At 42.7% G+C, this 18,794-nt stretch overlaps 1 protein-coding gene and 1 long non-coding RNA gene across 12 annotated transcripts in view; one reads left to right on the top strand and one right to left on the bottom strand.

Moving 5' to 3' along the window:
• The window catches only part of OSBPL2 (oxysterol binding protein like 2), a 112,652-nt gene extending 105,112 nt beyond the window's left edge, over positions 1-7,540 (top strand). For 9 of the 10 annotated variants that reach the window (XM_053245489.1, XM_053245491.1, XM_053245488.1 and 6 more), the window contains one exon: positions 1,417-7,540. In XM_053245489.1, coding sequence (XP_053101464.1) covers positions 1,417-1,519 — 103 coding nt within the window. In that variant the 3' untranslated portion in view covers positions 1,520-7,540. The remainder of the gene's footprint in view (positions 1-1,416) is intronic. The other variant, XR_008306146.1, reaches the window with a different exon arrangement.
• LOC128323021 (uncharacterized) lies at positions 3,278-18,728 on the bottom strand. 2 transcript variants are annotated; one of them, XR_008306151.1, is made up of 3 exons: positions 18,489-18,728; positions 11,785-11,886; positions 3,278-3,400 (listed from the first exon to the last, which is right to left on the bottom strand). It is a non-coding gene; the product is annotated as an uncharacterized LOC128323021 (long non-coding RNA). The 2 variants fall into 2 exon arrangements; XR_008306150.1 differs by lacking the exon at positions 3,278-3,400 and adding an exon at positions 11,028-11,153.
• Between the last annotated feature and the right edge of the window lie 66 nt (positions 18,729-18,794).

Raw genomic sequence — 18,794 nt, 5'->3', positions numbered from 1 at the left:
ACTAACAAAAGTTTGATTATAGCACAGTTTCCTTAGTTTGGATGTAATGGTGCACACTGATTAATTCAAAAATTGAAGCTTTCCATCAGCTTCGGAAGGAAGAAAGAGGGAGGGGGTGCTCTGGCGTTATTATGAGAAGCGTAAGTCATGGTTTGCCTTTGTGTCTGAACTGAGCCTTTGAATGATGACTGGATTGTATGTGTGCAAATTGTCACTCTAATTTATATCTTAAAGTCCAGGTAAGTGTTAAAGGCTGCCTCTCTGTTTAGGTGGAAAGTTTTCCTTAAAGTCCAGTTAAGTGTTAAAGGCTGCCTCTCTGTTTAGGTGGAAAGTTTTCCTTGGGATTATGTGAAATTGACTCTAAATGTTATCCTGAGTAAGCATGGGAGCACCCAAATGAGACCCACTGTTTTGGCAGTGGAGTAAATCCATTTTAAAGTTATTCAGGGGGAGCAGGGGGGAAACGGACATGAATTTATAGCAAGCCCCATTGGCAACTTTAAACTTGGTGAATATTGATGATTGATATTTGGGTACCTGGGCCAGAAAAAATAACTTTTTGAGATGTGAAGGAGGGGGAAAGCACAGATAAGTACCATGGGCTAGCCGTATTGCTGAGGATTGCAGCTGAAAAGTGCCCCCCAGTGAAGCTGTCATTATCTGAGCCCTGTGCCGGACACCTTGTAAAAAGAGTTGCAGCTCAGAAGATGGTAGTTTCTCATCACTACAGATAAGGAGATCATGTTTCCAGTTGGAGAAGATAAGAAAATACTGGTAGTTTGTCAGGGATGTGAAGCAGAGTGAACATGCTTCTATTTTATGACCACAAATGCATATATACTGCCTTTCAACAAAAGTTCTCAAAGCAGTTTATAGAAAATAATAAAGAAATGAAGATGGTTCCCTGTCCCAGAAGGGTTCACAATCTAACAATGAATATATTCCAGCAACAACCACTGGAAGAATGCTGTGCTGTGCTGGGTTGGATAAGATAGTTGCTCTCCGCCTGCTAAATAGTAGAGTCACCATTTTAAAAGGGTTAGTCCAGTTACAGGGGACATACTTTATGTGAATGCAGAGTCAAGAAGAGAGTTTAGCCTATGGGACAAGACAGGGTAAAATCAGCTTGCCTGCTCACAGTGGATTTTTGTGGAGTGCAGGGGATTGCAGAGGGAGGAGGTAATAGCTCCAATCCTTCCTCCCCTGCAATCATTTGAGTAGAAGTGTTCCACTCAAGCAACTTTTACTCTGGATGCTACCCATAGTGTCTTGGCAGAGCACCCCATGTTGCTTAACTCCTCATTCCATATATGTCAGTGTTAAAATTATTACCCACAAAATTTTGTGGGAGTTTTTTACAATTAATTACTGCTGTGCTTAATTGTATTTCTTCTGCCTTTATTTTCTCTTTCATAGGTGGTTTTATCAAGGCAGTAATCCATATACTGGCAATCCTGACTGGTTATACTCTGGAGGGTACTTTGATAGAAACTTCTTTGATTGTCCAGATATATACTGAAATCTTGAATGCAGTTGCTCCTGTGCCCAGAGTCTGAAGACCTCTATTGACACCAGTGACTCTCTGGCTTTATCAAGAGTAGAATCTACCCTTTTCTAAAGTAAAAATTTAACAAAAGTTATCAGTCGTCGATCAAGGATTTGTCATTTAATTTTGATTGCCAAATTATTTAAGTGCTGTTATTTCTTTCTATAAAGCTACAACCTGAAATGATTGTTTCAAAGGAGAGTCATTGGCATGAGTTATTCTGTTTTGTTAATTTCTATATTTTGTTTTTTGGCCAGAATTAACATGCTGTAGCCAGTGGGGCTAGCAGCACCTTATTAAATGCGTAACTTATTAAATGAAGATTATAGCCATGTAGCTTCTTATATTTCAGCAGTGAAGTACCTTGTAAGTATTCACAACTCGGAGCAACAGTTTTGAATTGGTACAATAGAAATCTGATGTGGCCTTTGGAGAGGTGTCCGATGAGAATTAGAGACTTCTTGAGAGTTCTTTGAATAGTCAATTTTTAAGTACTTGACAACTACAGCAGAGAGCAATTAGGCTTAACTTGCAATTTTTGATGCTGTTACTCTGTCTTGCCTCAATCTGGGCACTGTGATTTATCAATGAAATGAAGTACCTGTGATTTTTTTAAAAAAAAAACCAAACTACTACATTGAATGTTGGGCATGGTTTGCAGGTGTTTGTAACAAACACCAGCTTGTTTGAAGTTTCAAAATATTTTATTTTTAAAACACAGCAGGCTTTGGAGAAATTTATAGGAACCTGGGTGTCGTGTGTGTATCATGTATGAAACCACATGTTTTTTTGCTACTGTTTAGAGATGTCTTTGTCTCCAGCACTGCTTTTGGCAGGCTGATATTTAGAATTTCCAGGCTTTTTCACAAACATGAACACCCTTCTTCCTCTTTGGATGTACTCGGAATATATGTGCAAAAAAAGGTCATTGGGGGGTTTGGGTTTTCTTTTGAATACAAGTTCTAAAGCATTTACTGGGTCGCAACTGATAGTACATGGTTGAAAAGCAATTGCCTTCTACTACCCTTTGGCTAAAACTGAGTGATATAACTGAAGCTTTCATTGAACTTCAAACAGGCATAATTTTCCTTGAGAGTGGATTTATATTTGTGGATTTACACATGTCAAAGCCATATAATGCCTGAGTTGTTGAATTGTGGGGGAAATTGTGTGGTGTTATCTATACATTTCTAGAAGTCAAGTGAACATATGTGTGGAATTGGGAGGGAAAAGGTTAGTAAGGATTTTTTAAAGCTTTCAAAAATGCATTGCTAAATGTATGCAATCATCCAAATTTGGAAAGAGGCAACCTTGCTATTAAATTTACAGTAACTCAAAAACCTGGCTAGTTCAAAGAGAATAATTTTGTGATAGATTACCTGGCTGTAATACTGTTGTACTCCATGGGGCTAGACCAGTGTAGGTGATCCTTAATTTGTCATTTAATTATACATATTTAAAGTGTCCAGACTGGCCAGTGATTTTCATATATATTTTAAAGTTTTGTACTTGCAAACATCAACCAAAGACTAGAGGTGTTTGAAGGACATCTAAAGAGGAAACTGGAGCACAACAATGTGACTGTAGCATTTTAGTCACATTTCATTCCATTTTCCAGGAAATAAGTTATCCTGAAACATCCAAGGCAATAAAACACACCATTGAGAGAAATCCTTGACTAGAGTACCTTGTTGTCAGCATTTAGCCTGATGTTGTCTTTGGGAGTGATTCCCCATTACAGCTTCATGTCCTCCAGTTTAGCGGCGATGAAAATTTGCTTTCTGAATGTCAGCTCTTCGGGTCTCTTGGACTTACCTTAGTCTTCACTGTATTTAATATTTCTTTTATTCAGTCCTGCAGTGAATAAATAAGCACTATTCCTTATTACAATCGATCAAGTGTGCACAATTTAATAAGAAGCTTCTTAAGAGAGATAAAAAGAGGTACTGTTAGCATAATGTCCCCTTCTGGCAAGAACCTTTTCACTAATGTTTTGTTCCAGTCCTGAAGGCAATAAGATAAGAGTAATTCTTCCTCCCTTTTTCCTGCTTGAACAGATAGTTGGTAGGAAAAGATGAAACAGTATGCCCACAACTCATCTCCTCCAGCCCTCCCAGATAGGGCAGATGGGGTAGTGGCAAGTTTGGGCTACATCTGAACAAGTGCAGCATTGGACATGTACTTTGCAGGCTATACCCACAGATCTCCAAATCAGTGTAACTGCTGGTTGAAGCCTTTCTGTTTGGATGGGAGGCATTTTGAGTCCCAGCAGCAACTGGTATGTGTAGCAAGGTCAGTGAAGTGCCAGAACTCACTTCCCGAAGGATCACCCCTCACAGGATCAAGGCCATTGTAGCCTCTTATTGTTGGAAGTACTGGAAAGGCTTATTTTAAGCCAAAATTTTAATCTATAAATGTTAAAGCTACTTCAGCCTTGTACATAAGAGAATTGGAGGCACATTTTAATACTTCAAAGGGATAGTTTTAATTTTGAATTTCAGAACAAACACAATTGGCTTAACCTTTTAAAAATAAAATCTTGTGGCACCTTAAAGACTAAAACATTATTTTAGCAGAAGCTTTTGTGAACTAGAGCCAGTGTTCCCTGTAACAGGGATTCCCAAATGTTAACCTCAACTCCCATAATCCCCAGCCAAAGGCCATTGCAGCTGGGGATGCTGGGTGTTGTAGTCAGCAACATATGGGAATCTCTGTTACAGGGAACACTGATAGAGCCCACTTTGTCAGTCCATGAAAGCTTATGCCACAATAAATTTAGGTGCCACAAGACTCTTGGGCACAAACCACTCATAAAGATATGCTTTAGGAACTCAGAGCCCATATGCTGCTGTTCCCTTCACATGCTTGGCTGCAAGGGAGGAATCCTTGTTAATTAAATCACAGCTGCATGTGCCTCTGAACTCAGCAGCTGTGGTTTAACTATGGTTTGCAAACTGGATCCAAGTTTCATGTCTGAGTTTATAAACCATAGCTATGCTACAACTGCTGGGCTTGGTCAACAGGCAGAGCTGTGATGTAACTGATCAGGATCCCTTCATCCCAGCTCTGTGTCAAAGATGAGGAGAGGAGAGGAGGGAGCATTTATGATCCAGCTAAACCAGGCCAATCATGGTTACCACTCTGGAAGTTGTTACTTTGAAAAACAAGTTTACAAGAGAGATTTCATCCAAATTGCACCATGACATTAAAATGCCATTTAGTGTGTTCTGATATTTCAGCTTTTAAAAACCCATGTTTTATTGCCTATGATATGCTCAATTTGACTATTAAAAAAAGTTGGTGATTGACAGTTTCCCTACCACTAACCTTTTATCAACCTGCATTTAAAACAAGTTCACATCTTATGCCTCCTAGGAAGTTGCCTTCTACTGAGCTGGACCGCCGGTCCCTAGAGCTCAGTATTATTTACATTGACTGGCAGCAGTTTCCCAGAATTTCAGACAGGAGGCTTCCCTAGGCACATACCAGGGTTGCATGGCTGTCTCATGCACTTGGACAACTGGCTGGCTCTTGTTGTGCATAACCATTAAAAATCAAAAGTGCAGCTCACAGACTGAGAAAAAACAAATGGGTTGCAGTTAGAGAAGGGTTAGGGTTGCTACCTGGTTTGAGAAATACAGAAGGTTCAACTTGAGCAGGCCCTTCTCACAATTGTTCCACTGCTAATGATGAATTGCACTAAGAAACACTTCTTAAAAATAGCAAACATGTTTTCTTGCATTTGTCTCTTATTTCTAGACTGTTTCATCGCTACAGCAGATGGTAGTCTAACACACATCAGGATAGAATCGGATTCAACTACACAAGATCCTTAAAAGCTTTAACTAGATTTGTAAAACACATTTTAAAAATGATACTCACTTGGTTGGTTTACATGTTACTTGCACTTAATATTAGTACCACCTTCATAACAAGCACTGCATTACAAAGTTGATCATTTGGCACTTCCATTGGGGGGTGGGGGTGGAAGCACTTTTTAAAAATCATGTTAAATATTAAGGTAGATATTAACTTAAAGCAAATATTTTTATGAGGAGAATAGTTACTTATTTTCTTGGCTGCTCACTTTTCATTGTATTTAGACTTTTTTTTCATGGCTGCTCATGTATCATTGTTTCTACCTTTATACACTGACTGAATCAAGGTTTGTGCATACATTAGCTCCAATGCAGGGATGCTGGTTGTCATCTAAAGGTTCCGATGCGTGTGGAGCACTGCATAAGCAGGGGGTTCATCATGTGACTTTAGTGGGTGGAGCCTCCTATGGCACTGAAGTAAATTGAGTAACCTCTTCTTGCTGGAGCTCCTGATGCACAAAGAGCTGTTTTGTTTGCTGTGTCAACAGGTAAATTAGGTTTCTTCAGGGTAGATGCAAGCTTATCTCTAAGTAGCTAACAGATGTAGTTTGCTAGACATAAGCAAGATGGGTAACACTAGACTACCTCGGGCATAGCATGGCAGCAGCAGGCAATTAACTTGGGATAAAACCAATTTACCCAGGGATAAATACTGCAAAAACTTAGCGTGTCCACAAACCTTCATGCAGTCAGTTTGCTGTTTCAATATGCAGTAGAGTTGGCTGCATTAGTCTTGCATTAGGATGACAAGGATGCCAGATCTGTATGACACTAAAAATCTAGTATTTTGGCAGAATTACATTAACAGGAAGGTACCACGTACATTTTGGTTTTTTTAAGCAAAAAGATTTGAGATCCTGCTGAATAATTGTTTGGTTTGCCTGATGACGCTTTAAAACTAAAAGGCAAGGGGAAGTGTGCAAATTGCATGTTTCTGGTGGACTGAATTTGGTACAACTGTATTTTCACTATAATTTTAAAAGTATAATTGGGTTTGTGGCCATTGCACCTTGTCTGCAGTTTGGGATGGATCATACAAGGCAGAGCTGAAACCATTGTTTTACATAACTGCACAGTTGCCAATCTGTGGCTCATTGTTGAAGAGGCAAACCTGCCTAGATTAGATTATAGGTTTGATATCGTTTTTTGAATTGGATAGTCAGTAAATTAACAAGCAATTATCTGTGAATCACAAACATCATCCCTCCTTAGCATTTTGAATTGGTTTTCACTTCCCAGAGTTCTTTCCCAAATCTGGAAAGGTTGCAAGAGACTCAGATCCCTAACTGTAACATTCAGGTAGCTTCTGGGGGAGCGGGCCGGGGGGGAGTGTTGTGGTCATCCAAACTGTTCAGGTGCCTGGTGTGGTCTTTAATCCTGTTCACTGTACTCTGTATTTTAATGTTGCAAATAAAAATGTTGCTATTCCTGTGTTTTAATTCATATATTAATTTGATGTACTGTAATGTTGACTCAAAATAAACGTGATTTGGGATTAATTGTAAAATAAAGCAATATTTAAATTCATGTAAAGCTAATGGTTCTAACACAGAAAATGATTTTTTTTTTTAAGTATGGTTTTTATAGCATGGAAAAAGAAATTGAACACAGATGCCCCCCTCCACCCTGTTTCTCAGTCCACTCTCTGCTGTTGCTGCTGCTATTGCTGTTCTTTTTGCCTTACTTAATTTGCTGTATTCCTATTGATGATGACGTATTTACACTGCACAACCCACCAGGAACATCTTTTCTCCCAACCTCATTTGAGACACAGGGCTGCAGTCCTGCAGGCTGTGTGCCTGTGCATCTCCAGTGTACTCGAATGGGGCTTTGCATTGGAGAGCAGTTCCTGGCCGATTGTGTCCCACTGTGGATTTTGCCTTACCCATGTTGCATGAAAATGTCTGAGAATAATAATAATAATAATAATAATAATAATAATAATAATAATAAAGGCTTTAGTGAAATGGATTTATTTTTATAATATTTAATAACTGTCAATACTCATCTATATTAACGATATAAAATCATATTTACCTTTTTAGAGAAGTCTGTACAGGTTTGTGGACATAAATGTTAAAACTGTAAATCTGAATAAAGGTTGTTTTGGAGAAGACATGTTGTTTCTGGGCCTTGCTTTGTCTTTGACTTTATCTGTCCTTTTTTAAACCAACTCTGACTCATTGGACAAATATTGCTCCTCCAGAGAGTTGTTGAAACAAGACCCTGTAACCCCTTCTGCCAAAATGAAGGTTGACCTGGTTGGAGAGGAGGTGGCGGTAGCAGAGCCAGAGAACAGGTGAATGTAATGTATATTTGAGATGCTTTTTGGACCTACAGTAAACGTTGTGAAGTTTTAAAGCCACAGGCCTGTGGATATGTAGCAGGGGCATAAGCCCTTCTGAAGACAGTGACTGACAGGCTGAGTTAGCACAATGAACAAAGATGCGCACACGTAGGAAAATTGCATAACTGCATGGAAGCTCAAAGCTGGGCTGCAATCTCTTCTGCTCTTGTGGCGCTTTTGCAACAATGTTAGCAGAAAAGGGGCTGACATCCAGACTAGTTTTTAGCTTACCTTCCTTAAGGAAAGTAAGCTGTGAGATCACCCAGCTGTGTGTCGATCTGTCTGTCCCCCTATCAACTTTGCAATGCCAGGACCAATTGGGGCCAAATTTGGTCAGTTGTTGGGACATATAAGGACATCTCAATAGTGTAGTTTGATGTCATCCACCCCAATTCAAAATGTGGGATGTGTGGATGTTTAAGGCACAAGTGGGCTAACTTGGGAAGATAGTAATGACCAAAATTATAGTGAAAGGAAAGTAGGCAGATTAGTTCTCACCAGAACAACTTGTTTTTCTCTTTCTTTCAACTAAACAACAAAAAATAGTCTTGACTACAGACAAGTATTGTTCTAGCACAGTGAGAGAAGTTGAGTACACTTAAGAAGTTTGTGAAGCTGTGCAAATCGGTGGTGCTCTGTGATGTTGCACAACGATTAATGGAAGACCTTCTCTGGGACATATGCAAAGTTGCACTACAAAGTTGTGCCATGCATTGCGCAACTTGTCAATATCTTGTGCTAGCACAAGGACTAGTCTGGAACATACACCTCCTTTTCTTTGCGTAATGTCCTGGTGCTAGTACAACAGCATTGTGCTAGTGCAATATTAGCCTGGAATCCAAGCTCCTGACTCAGTGGAACTTGTTGGTGCAGCATTCTTGTCCTATTGCAACACATTTACCCAAGCACAGTGTTAATCTGGATGTCAGCCAATGGGATCTCCCCACCCCCAGCAAACAGGCATAGGACTGGGCTGCACAAAGAATTGCAGGAGCTCATTCTGCAAGGGAAGGGCCTCAACCTTTTCTGGACTTCCAAACACTAACTTTCCCCCAGTTTGGAACTTAAAATATAGTGATGTAGGACTGTTTTGTGGGGTTATTTTGAGTCACATGTATTTATGAATCTCCTTATTGGAATTTTAATTTCCATACTTTGTGTTGTACACATGATGGTTGCTTATTTCTAGTTCTGGTTCATTGACTGCAATAAACTGAATATATTAGCAAAGGTTAAACTGTTACCAAGCAACAGATCTATTCTTCAAATCAAATACCTACAGTTGACAGGTGAATACATACCATCACCGCTCTAGGCTCCTTGGAGGAATAGTGGGATATAAAATGTAATAAATAAATAAATGGTATTCCTGTTGAAAAAATATATTTTGTATGTTGGTGTGAACATCACCACCACTAAATTGGCATAGTTGTAAGGTCTATCCTTATCAGGCCTGTTCCTGTGATGGTCTCAATTAATGGCCATTTTCATTTAGTCCATGCTGATTTGCAGCTACATGGGCACACGACAGTATGTGTGCATGCATGTGGCCAGAGAACAAGTAGTCTTAACCTGATCTCTTTCCCCTTTATTTTCCCCTCTTTCCTTTCTTCCAGTTCCTCATGTGAATGGAGCATTAGTTACTCATCACGAAGGCTTCTTTTGGCTGCTACATCCAAGGGTGTGTCATGTGTGGGTTATGCTCTTCCATGTGACTCTAGAAGGCAGGACTATGCAAATTAAGTTAGGCTTTTTAAGACTGGGAGGAGCATGACCCCACCCCCACTTCTTTTAGGACTAGAGGCGAAGAGCACCTCTACGAAGAAAAAACCACTTTAAATTAGTGTTAACTAAAAACCAACGAATCCAAACTAACTGGGACTACCTCTGGGAAACAGGAAAAGTCTTGTGGCGCCTGTCTAGGCTAGGCTCCAATAGGACAAAGAAGTTATAAAATATGCAGGAGCAGGGTGGGCTGAGACACCCTTGGATGCAGCAGCAAGAAGCCCTCATGGTGAATAACCAATGCTCCATTCTCTGCTGCTGCTGTCCAAGGGCGTCGTGTGTTGGGGACATACCGGAGTCCTGCGCCTACTCTGAAGGGAGAACCTGCTGGAGCACTCGCCTTCCAAAAGCTGCTTGGGCAGAGGCGAAAGCATCCAACTTGCATTGTTTAGTAAAGGTAGATGGTACCCGCCAGGTGGCTGCTCTGCAAATATCCTGTACCGGGGCATTCGTAGGGAAAGCCGCAGATGTAGCTGCAGCCCTGGTAGAGTGGGGAAACACCTTAGCGGGCACCCTGAGGTTTGGGGACTTGTGGGTTAGAGCTATGCATGCCTTTAACCACCTAGCCTTTGTGGTGGGGTGGCGGCCTGGTCTATGGTGTGAGGTAAAAAGGAAACAAAAAATGCTTCAATCCTAATGTGTTTTGTGCATTTTACATAGGTTTAAGGCACCTCCAGACGTCCAGCTTGTGCCAGGTCTTCTCGGCCAGGTAAACCAGCTTAGGGCAAAAGGAAGGGAGAATAACATCCTGTGACACATGAAAAGGAGATGCCACCTTAGGATAGGAAAAGGGGTCTGGAATAAGCTTTACGGAGTTTACAAACCGCTGTTGTCATCTCCAGCACATACACCTGTGAGGTCTCTGCTTTTATTTGGTAATGCTGATGATACCTTATTTGATCAAAATACTGCAAAGTCATTGATGAGTATGTTGTGCTCTACCACCAGTACTACTCCTGGCTCTAAGTTCTCGGGGTTTTAAAGTGGTGGCTTAGATGTTGATTTTGATAGAGATTCAACTCATAAAACCCCATCCATCTCACCTTTCATGACTGCAACAGATCTCATTTCTTTTCAACCTGTACGACCCAGCTGTATTGATGGCAACTTTGCCACCCACCACTGCTGCAACTTTGTGAAGACCATCTTCTACCTTTTGTCCCTTCGCAACCTTTGATGCCACAAAGGAATCCTTTCCACACGTGTGGGTTTAGACACACAATGTCATTGGCGACTCAGCTGGATTTTGCTGAGTTTCAACTAAGGAGGGTGCAGCGTATGCTTCAGGGCCATGTTGCATGGCAACAGCCTGTTATGCTGCTTCCTCAGCCTGCTACTCTTCCCCCAACTCATCCTAGGCCTATGGTGATTGTGGGAGTAGACCAGGAGGTGCAGACTACTCCTCTGCCTTTGGATGTGCCTGCTGAACCTGTGGGACCATCCTTACCTCAATGCCTGATTACACCGCTTCCTGCTGGTGATGGGTCACATCCGCTTCCAGCTGCACGCCCAGTGGGTGCCCTGGTACCGATTCCAGAGGTGGTGCCTATTCCATCTGATGACTCTTATGATTCCTCTGACTCATCGGAACCAGACACTGATGGTGAAAGGGGAGTTCTGGAGCATCCTTCAGATCCACCCTCAGATGTCCCCCCCAAAACCTTCCACCTTGCCGAACAAGGAATTGAAATCGTATACTAAAATGATACAGCAAATGGCTGAGTTTCTAGGTCTAGAAATAAAACAACCAACACCAGACCTGGAGGACCCCATTTACGAAATGATGGCCGCAGTGCAATCAACACAGCCTGTTGCCTTGTCCATGTTGCCTGTTATTTCTAAAGAAGCCAAAACAGCTTGGGAAGTCTTGCAAACTTCTACTCCAGCTTCTAAGTGGTTGGAGAGTTTGTACCGTATTCAGGAAGAGGCAAATGCTTACCTTTTAAAGCACCTTCCCCAATCTCTTTCGTTATAGAGTGTGCTGCCTCATCTAAGTCAGGCCACTGTCATTCCACCCCTTCAGATAAAGGAGGAAGAAAACTGGACACTTTGGGATGTTGCGTTTATTCAATGGCAAGCTTATCTATTCGCTTTGTGAATTATGCAGCCTGTATGGCACGTTATAATTATTGCCTGTGGGACTCTTTGCAAAAGGAATGCTCCTCATTAAACCCAGTGGACTTTAAGTCTAAATATGAGGAGATACTTAATAAGTCAGCTGAACTTACCAGTCAGCAGCTTAGTACGTTTAAACACCTGGTGGAAACTGAATCTAGGACAATAACCACTGCAGTCTCTCTCAGGCGCCATGCCGGTTATATTCTTCGGTCCTACCAAATGACATGAGAGGTCACATTGAAAATCTGCCATTTGATGGCAAAGGTCTCTTTAGCGATTCGATAGACTCAACAATTGAGACTTCAAATTCTACAGCAAAGAGTTTTTCATCCGCTATTACAACACCACAAAGCTCTTCCCACCCCTGGAACTTCAATCGCCAACAATCTGGTTTCCGGTATCAAGACCGTAAAGAACAAAGGAAACAATACAAGCCATACCACAAAAAGGGGTTTGGGTAGAAGAACAAAAATCAGGGACCCCGTCCTGGGAAAGATGCCTCCAAGTAGTCCCTTTGATTCCCAAGATTGTCCACCGCACATAACATCATCGGGTTTTGAACACCGAGGTACTGGCTATTAGTGCCATACCTATAATAACACCTCTTTTGCCACCTCATGTCATCAGACTAGCCAGTCATGCATTGGCATGGCACCAGATAACATCAGACCAGTGGGTCTTAAGAATTATCAATTTGGATTACACAAGTGAGTTCAAAACTTTGCCAAGCTTCAAGGGCATGAAGATCACTCCCCCAGCTCCTGCTTTGTGGGAAGAAATACAAACTCTGTTGGGGAAAGTAGCTATAGTGTCAGTGCCGTGGACAGACTAGCTGAAGGGATTCTACTTGTGTTATTTCCTCATTCCAAAATGGGATGGTGGAATCAGGGCGATTATGGATCTCCAGGGCCTCAATCATTATATTGATACATGCAAGTTATGTATGACGACACTGCAAGGAATCCTTCCACTCCTTGCCAAAGAGGAGTGGCTTGCTACATTCGATTTCAAAGATGCGTATTTTCATATCAAAATACAACGCAACCACTGGAAGTACTTGAGGTTTACTGTAGGAAGCACAGTGTTCCAGTACAAGGTCCTACCCTTCGGTTTGTCTACAGCTCCAAGGGTATTTACCAAATGTATGGTAGGGATGTGCAAAACAATTTGGGAACAAAATGATTTGTACCCGAATCTGGCTGATTCGGGTGATTTGTAGAAAAAACAAACCACCCTTGTCCTCAATTGCCCAGATTTGGGTACAAAACATATCTCCCTAGATTCAGACCCAAAAAATTCAGAGATTCGGACCTCCCTTTTGTGGCCAAAGTGGGCTGGGTGGTAGTGCCCCAATGGGTGGAAGCTACCACCCAAATTTCAAATAAATTGGGCAAAGGGGTGATTTTAAAAGAATTTTTGAAGTTGGCGCATCTCTGTTTCCCCCCATAGGAAATAATAGAGTTTTCAGCAGCCTTAGTTATAACTCCCAGCAGGATGGGGGGGCAGGGTGTCCCAGAGTGGGTCGTGGTGGGTGGTAGTGCCCAATGGGTGCAAGGAAGCTACCACCCAGACTTGGGCGATTTTAAAAAGATTTTTGTAGTTGGCGTGCCTTTGGGGCAGATTAGGTGCAGAAAAGAGGTTTTGAGGGCAGAAGAGTGGGTCAAGTGATTGTGCCCCAATGGGTGCCTGCTACCACCCAGATTTCAACTAAATTGGTGAAGGGTGATTCTTAAAGAATTTCTGAAGTTTGTGCATCTTTAAGATTTTCATCCATAGGGAATAATGGGGAATTTCAGCAGCCCCATAACTCCACTTGGGGGGCACCAGGGTGGCCCAGATCAAATGGTGGTGTAGTGCACATAGGGTGCCAACCAGCCCCAAACTCACAAGCCCATGGGGCACTGGGTTTTGTTGTTTCCTTGTTCTTCTGAGAGTAGATTCTCTGGTAGGAATGAGAGTGGATTCAGTGTTTGTCATTGAATCCACTCTCATTTCCTACCAGAAAATCTACTCTCAGAAGAACACCTCAGAAACAACAAAACCCAGTGCCCCATGGGCTTGTCATTTTGGGGGTGGTTAGCCTATGTGCACTACACGACACCCTGCTCTGGGCCACCCTGGTGCCCCCCAAGTAGAGTTATGGGGCTGCTGAGATTCCCCATTATTCCCTATGGGAAAAAAGCTTAAAGATGCGCAAACTTCAGAAAGTGCCTGCCAAGAGTAAAAATGGCAAGGAGGAAAGTGGCCTTGTGTCATCTCCATAGGGTCCATCCTTGACCAAGCTGCTGTGGTAATTATGTTGTCAGTTCTACATGGTTAGAGCATTTTAAGTTTTTCCTAGTTGAGTGTTAGTGGGAGCAGAAGCTCAAATGCAGCTTCTTCCTGTGTGTGCTCTGTTGCATCATGAAAGGAGGTTGCATTTCTTTCTCCAGCTTCTAAAGCCTCTGCTAAGAGTTTATTTTGGCCTACTAGTACAGAGTGAGCTTTTATACTACTACTACAACAAATATTTATATACTGCTTTTCAGCAAAGGTTTCCAAAGTGGTGACATAGAGAAATACACTTTTCTCTACACCGCTCATCCAGTTCTCATGCATTGGGCTTAGTTTTGAATATACTAATTGTGGAATCCAAGGGAAAGAATTGTAGTATGCAAGGACAAGGCAGTGAAGTTGAATCAGGAATATTAATAGTTGAATAAAATAGATATTTCAATGGCAATTTTTAAAAAAACATTTGAAAACCTATTTTTTTAACCTAAGCTTTCTCAGGTTTTTAAAAAATAAATACTGTTTAATTTTACGGTTTTTAAATTATTGTATTGTTTTAACTTTTATATGTGTTATATGTTGAACTGTTTTAACTTTTATATGTGTTTTAATTGTTGTTAGCCTCCCAGAGACGTAAGTTTGGGCGGGGTATAAATTTGATAGACAGACAGACAGATAAACTATTAAGTGCAGGGATGCAAGTGCAGACTGCTTTTTGGTGCCCTTGCTGCAGGCTGTTTGTTAGGACTGGACTCTAGGACTGGAATACAAGTGACTAAAGCCCCATTCAAAATTCATGGCCTGGATCAAGGAATGGATTAACCAAAAACACCACACTGATCAGCTCCAGTAACTCTCATTTTACAAACTAATAAGCAACTGCTGCAATTGCAGAAATTTTAAGCCCAAGGCTCGAGTCAGCAGCCTGTCCAATAAGAATTGGGTATCCTAATAACTGGAAGACGGTATGGTGTATGCCAAGGGTTCGCCCTCCTGGGTCCCCAGTTGTTAGTTTACAACTCCCACCACACCCAGCTGCCATAGCTGAAGGGTTTGACCACTGCAGTTGTGGATGATGGAAGCTGTAGTCCAAATACAATTGGCGACTCTGGTCCGTATACACGAGGCTGCCCAACCTTGAGTCACCTTGAGACAGCCACCAAGCAGAGTATTAAAATGTTAACATTTTTGGAGACTATTTACCTTGACTGGAGGAGCTGTAAACACAGTTAGTAGAGGACAGAGTGTACATACTGGAACTTAAACATGAAAAGACCAAATTAATTGTATCATAATGATACCTTGTTGCATAACTGTGTGTGTTTCTATAATCTTGTGTGTGGGAGGGAATTTATTTTATTTTAATTTTATTTATTTTTTACATTTATATCCCACTCTTCCTCCAAGGAGCCCAGTTATGTTTATCCATGTGCAGCATCTAGATAGGCTGCTAGGCAGTGTTGGGGAGGAGATGGCTGTTGTGGTGCATGTCAGCACCAACGATGTGGGGAAATGTAGTCAGGAGGTCCTGGAAGCCCAATTTAGGCCGATAGGTAGCATATTGAAGCCCAGGACCCCAAGGTAGCGTTTTCAGAAATGCTTATCTGTCCTACAAGCAGGTTGAGCAAGACAGGCAGAGCTCTCAATGCGTGGATGAGTTGTTGGTGTTGGGAGGAGGGGTTTAGATTTGATGTTCTAACTGCCCGGAGATGGGGTTTAGATTTGTTAGGCACTGGGATACATTTTGGGGGAAGCAACACCTGTACAAAAGGGATGGGCTGCACTTGAATAGGGGTGTGCCCGGAACCGCCAACTGCGGTCCGGCACTGGGGTGGGCGGTAGCTTTAAGAGCGGCGGGAGGGTTTACTTACCCCTCCCGCCGCTTTCCCGCTCTGGCACCGTAATTCTAGGAGTAATTGGGGCGGCAGGATACCTCCCTGCCGCCCCTTCCCCGCTGTTGCTGGAAAAAATTCCCAGGAGTCCTTTGCACACGTGCACGTCACAGAGACATCATGCGTGCGCTTCAGGTCTCTGTGACGTGTGCGCGCGCAAAGGACTCCTGAGAGTTTTTTCCAGCAACAGCGGGGAAGGGGCGGCAGGGAGGTATCCTGCTGCCCCAATTACTCCTAGTATTACGGCGCCAGAGCGGGAAAGTGGCGGGAGGGGTAAGTAAACCCTCCTGCTGCTCTTAAAGCTACCCCCCCACCCGAACCGAACCGCCCAGGTCCGGACCAGTCTGGAGGCTTTTTCAGTGGCCTCCGGACCGGTCCGGGCCCATCCCTACACTTGAACCAAGATAAAACCAGACTGCTGGTGCTTAAAATAAAAAAGGTCACAGAGCAGCTTTTAAAATGATGCCTGGGGAACAGCCTCTAGGAGCTGGGCTATCGCGTAAGGTGCGAGGGTGTAAAAGATTCAGATAAAGCAGCAAGGGACAGAGCAGAACCACATAAAGAGCAGACAGGAGCCTGTGCCAGCTGGTCCAAGAGTCCAAAGAAAGAGCATACACCAGGTAACAGATTCAGCATATAGGTGCTTATATGCCAATGCCAGAAGCCTCCAAGCCAAGATGGGCAAGCTGGAATGCTTGGTTGCTAATGAAGAAATAGATATAGTGGGCAACCAAGATGATCAGGGGCCTAGAACACTTTCCTTATGAGGCAAGACTACAACACATGGAGCTTTATAGTTTAGAAAAAAGACACCTGCAGGGAGACATAATAGAGGTCTATAAAATCACGCATGGTGTGGATAGAAATTTTTCTTCCTCTCACATAACCGTAGAGCCAGGAGTCATCCCATGAAATTGATTGCCAGGAAATCTAGGACCAACAAACGGAAGTACTTTTTTACACAATGCATAATCAACTTGTGGAATTCTCTGCCACAAGATGTGGTGACAGCCAACAACCTGGATGGCTTTAAGAGGGGTTTGGATAACTTGATAGAGGAGAGGTCTACCAATGGCTACTAGTTGGAGGTCTATAAGCCACCTCCAGCCTTAAAGGCAGGATGCCTCTGAGTACCAGTTGCAGGGGAGTAATGGCAGGAGAGAGGGTACGCCCTCAACTCCTACCTGTGGATTCCAGCGCCATCTGGTGGCCCACTGTGCAAAACAGGATGCTGGACTATTAGTATCATTATTATTACATTTATATCCCACTCTTCCTCCAAGGAGCCCAGAGCGGTGTACTGCATACTTGAGTTTCTCTTTCACAACAACCCTGTGAAGTAGGTTCGGCTGAGAGAGAAGTGAGTGGCCCAGAGTCACCCAGACTAGATGGGCCTTGGGCCTGATCCAGTAGGGCTGTTCTTATGTTCTGTTTTTCTTATGTTCTTGTGTTCTGTTTTATTTTATTAGCTGCCTAGGAAGCTTTGGCCGAAAATTGGCCATATTAGAAAGCACATACATAGATACTATATTTAGACGAATCCCAAGTTCTTTAATGCTAGAAAATGGGGTCATCTTAAATTCAGAGTCCTCTTCTTTTCAGGAAAACACAATTAAACCAGTACATCGGAACATGCTGATATATAATGCCTATGGTGTGATCACACCTGGAGTACTGCGTACAATTCTGGCCACCACATCTAAAGAAGAACAATATAGAACTGGAAAAGGTGCAGAAGAGGGCAACCAAGATGATCAGAGGCTTAGAGCACCTTCCTTATGAGGCAAGGCTACAACACCCGGGGCTTTTTAGTTTAGAAAAAAGACAACTGTGGGGACACATGATAGAGGTCTATTAAATCATGCATGGTGTTGAGAAAGTGGATAGAGAGAAATCCTCCTCCCTCTCACATAGCACTAGAACCAGGGGTCATCCCATGAAATTGATCACTAGTACCAATCGCTACTAGTTGGAGGTCTATAGGCCACCTCCAGCCTCAGAGGCAGGATGCCTCTGAAATTGAATACCAGTTGCAGAGGAGTAACAGCAGGTTGAGCATGTCCTCGACTCCTGCCTGTTGGCTCCCAGTGGCATCTGGTGGGCCGCTGTGTGAAACAGGATGTTGGGTTAGATGTGTCGTGGGCCTGATCCAGCAGGGCTGTTCTTATTCTCATAAGAACTCTGCCACATAGGTTAGTAGGGTTGCCAACATTTCATTTTCAGAATGAGGGCCACAAGTTCCAGAATGAAGGACACAAGTTTGTGGGGGCTGGTGTTGGGGCTGGGAGGTGTATGTAGTGGTAATCAAGAGCCTGAGTATCATTGATGTATATGTAATTGAATCATATGCTATTGAATAAATGAAGGACAAATGCTGACCCTATGGGGACCAACATTTCATCCCTGAAATGAGGGACATCCTGTGTAATGAGGAACAGTTGGCAACCCTATGGGTTAGGCTGAGAGGGAAGTGACTGGCCCAGAGTCACTCAGTGAGTTTTATGGATGAATGGGAATTTGAACTCAGGTCTCCCTGGTCCTGGTCCAACACTCTAAACACTACACCACACTGGCTCTCAATCAGTCTACAAGTAATATATTTTCATGTGCTTTGTATTAAACTTAAAAAATGTACTGTTCAACAAACTTACCAAACAATAATTTGGCAAAATGTTTCCACTGGTGGTATGGGCTGCTAAAGTGCATCTGACTTTTTATTTAGAAGGTCCAACCAAAGCAGTAGCACGCAACCTGCCGGGTGGCACAGAACTCTTCGTCAGTCAAGCGGGCAGAAGAAATACAATCTCTCTTACACCCACAAATCCCCTCAATTGAAGAGAAATGGGGCAATCCATATGAACTACCAAAAGCCGCCGCTAGAGGCCGCGCTCCCGCCCTCCTTTCCCCCTGTCGTGGCCAACATGACACAGCACAATAGCCAAAGGAGAGCGGTGGGG

This window comes from Hemicordylus capensis, chromosome 4, assembly GCF_027244095.1.
Source record: "Hemicordylus capensis ecotype Gifberg chromosome 4, rHemCap1.1.pri, whole genome shotgun sequence".
In the NCBI taxonomy this organism is placed as follows: Eukaryota; Metazoa; Chordata; class Lepidosauria; order Squamata; family Cordylidae; genus Hemicordylus; species Hemicordylus capensis.
The sequence above is the reverse complement of the archived record's forward strand: the minus strand, read 5'-3'. Positions and strand labels throughout refer to the sequence as shown.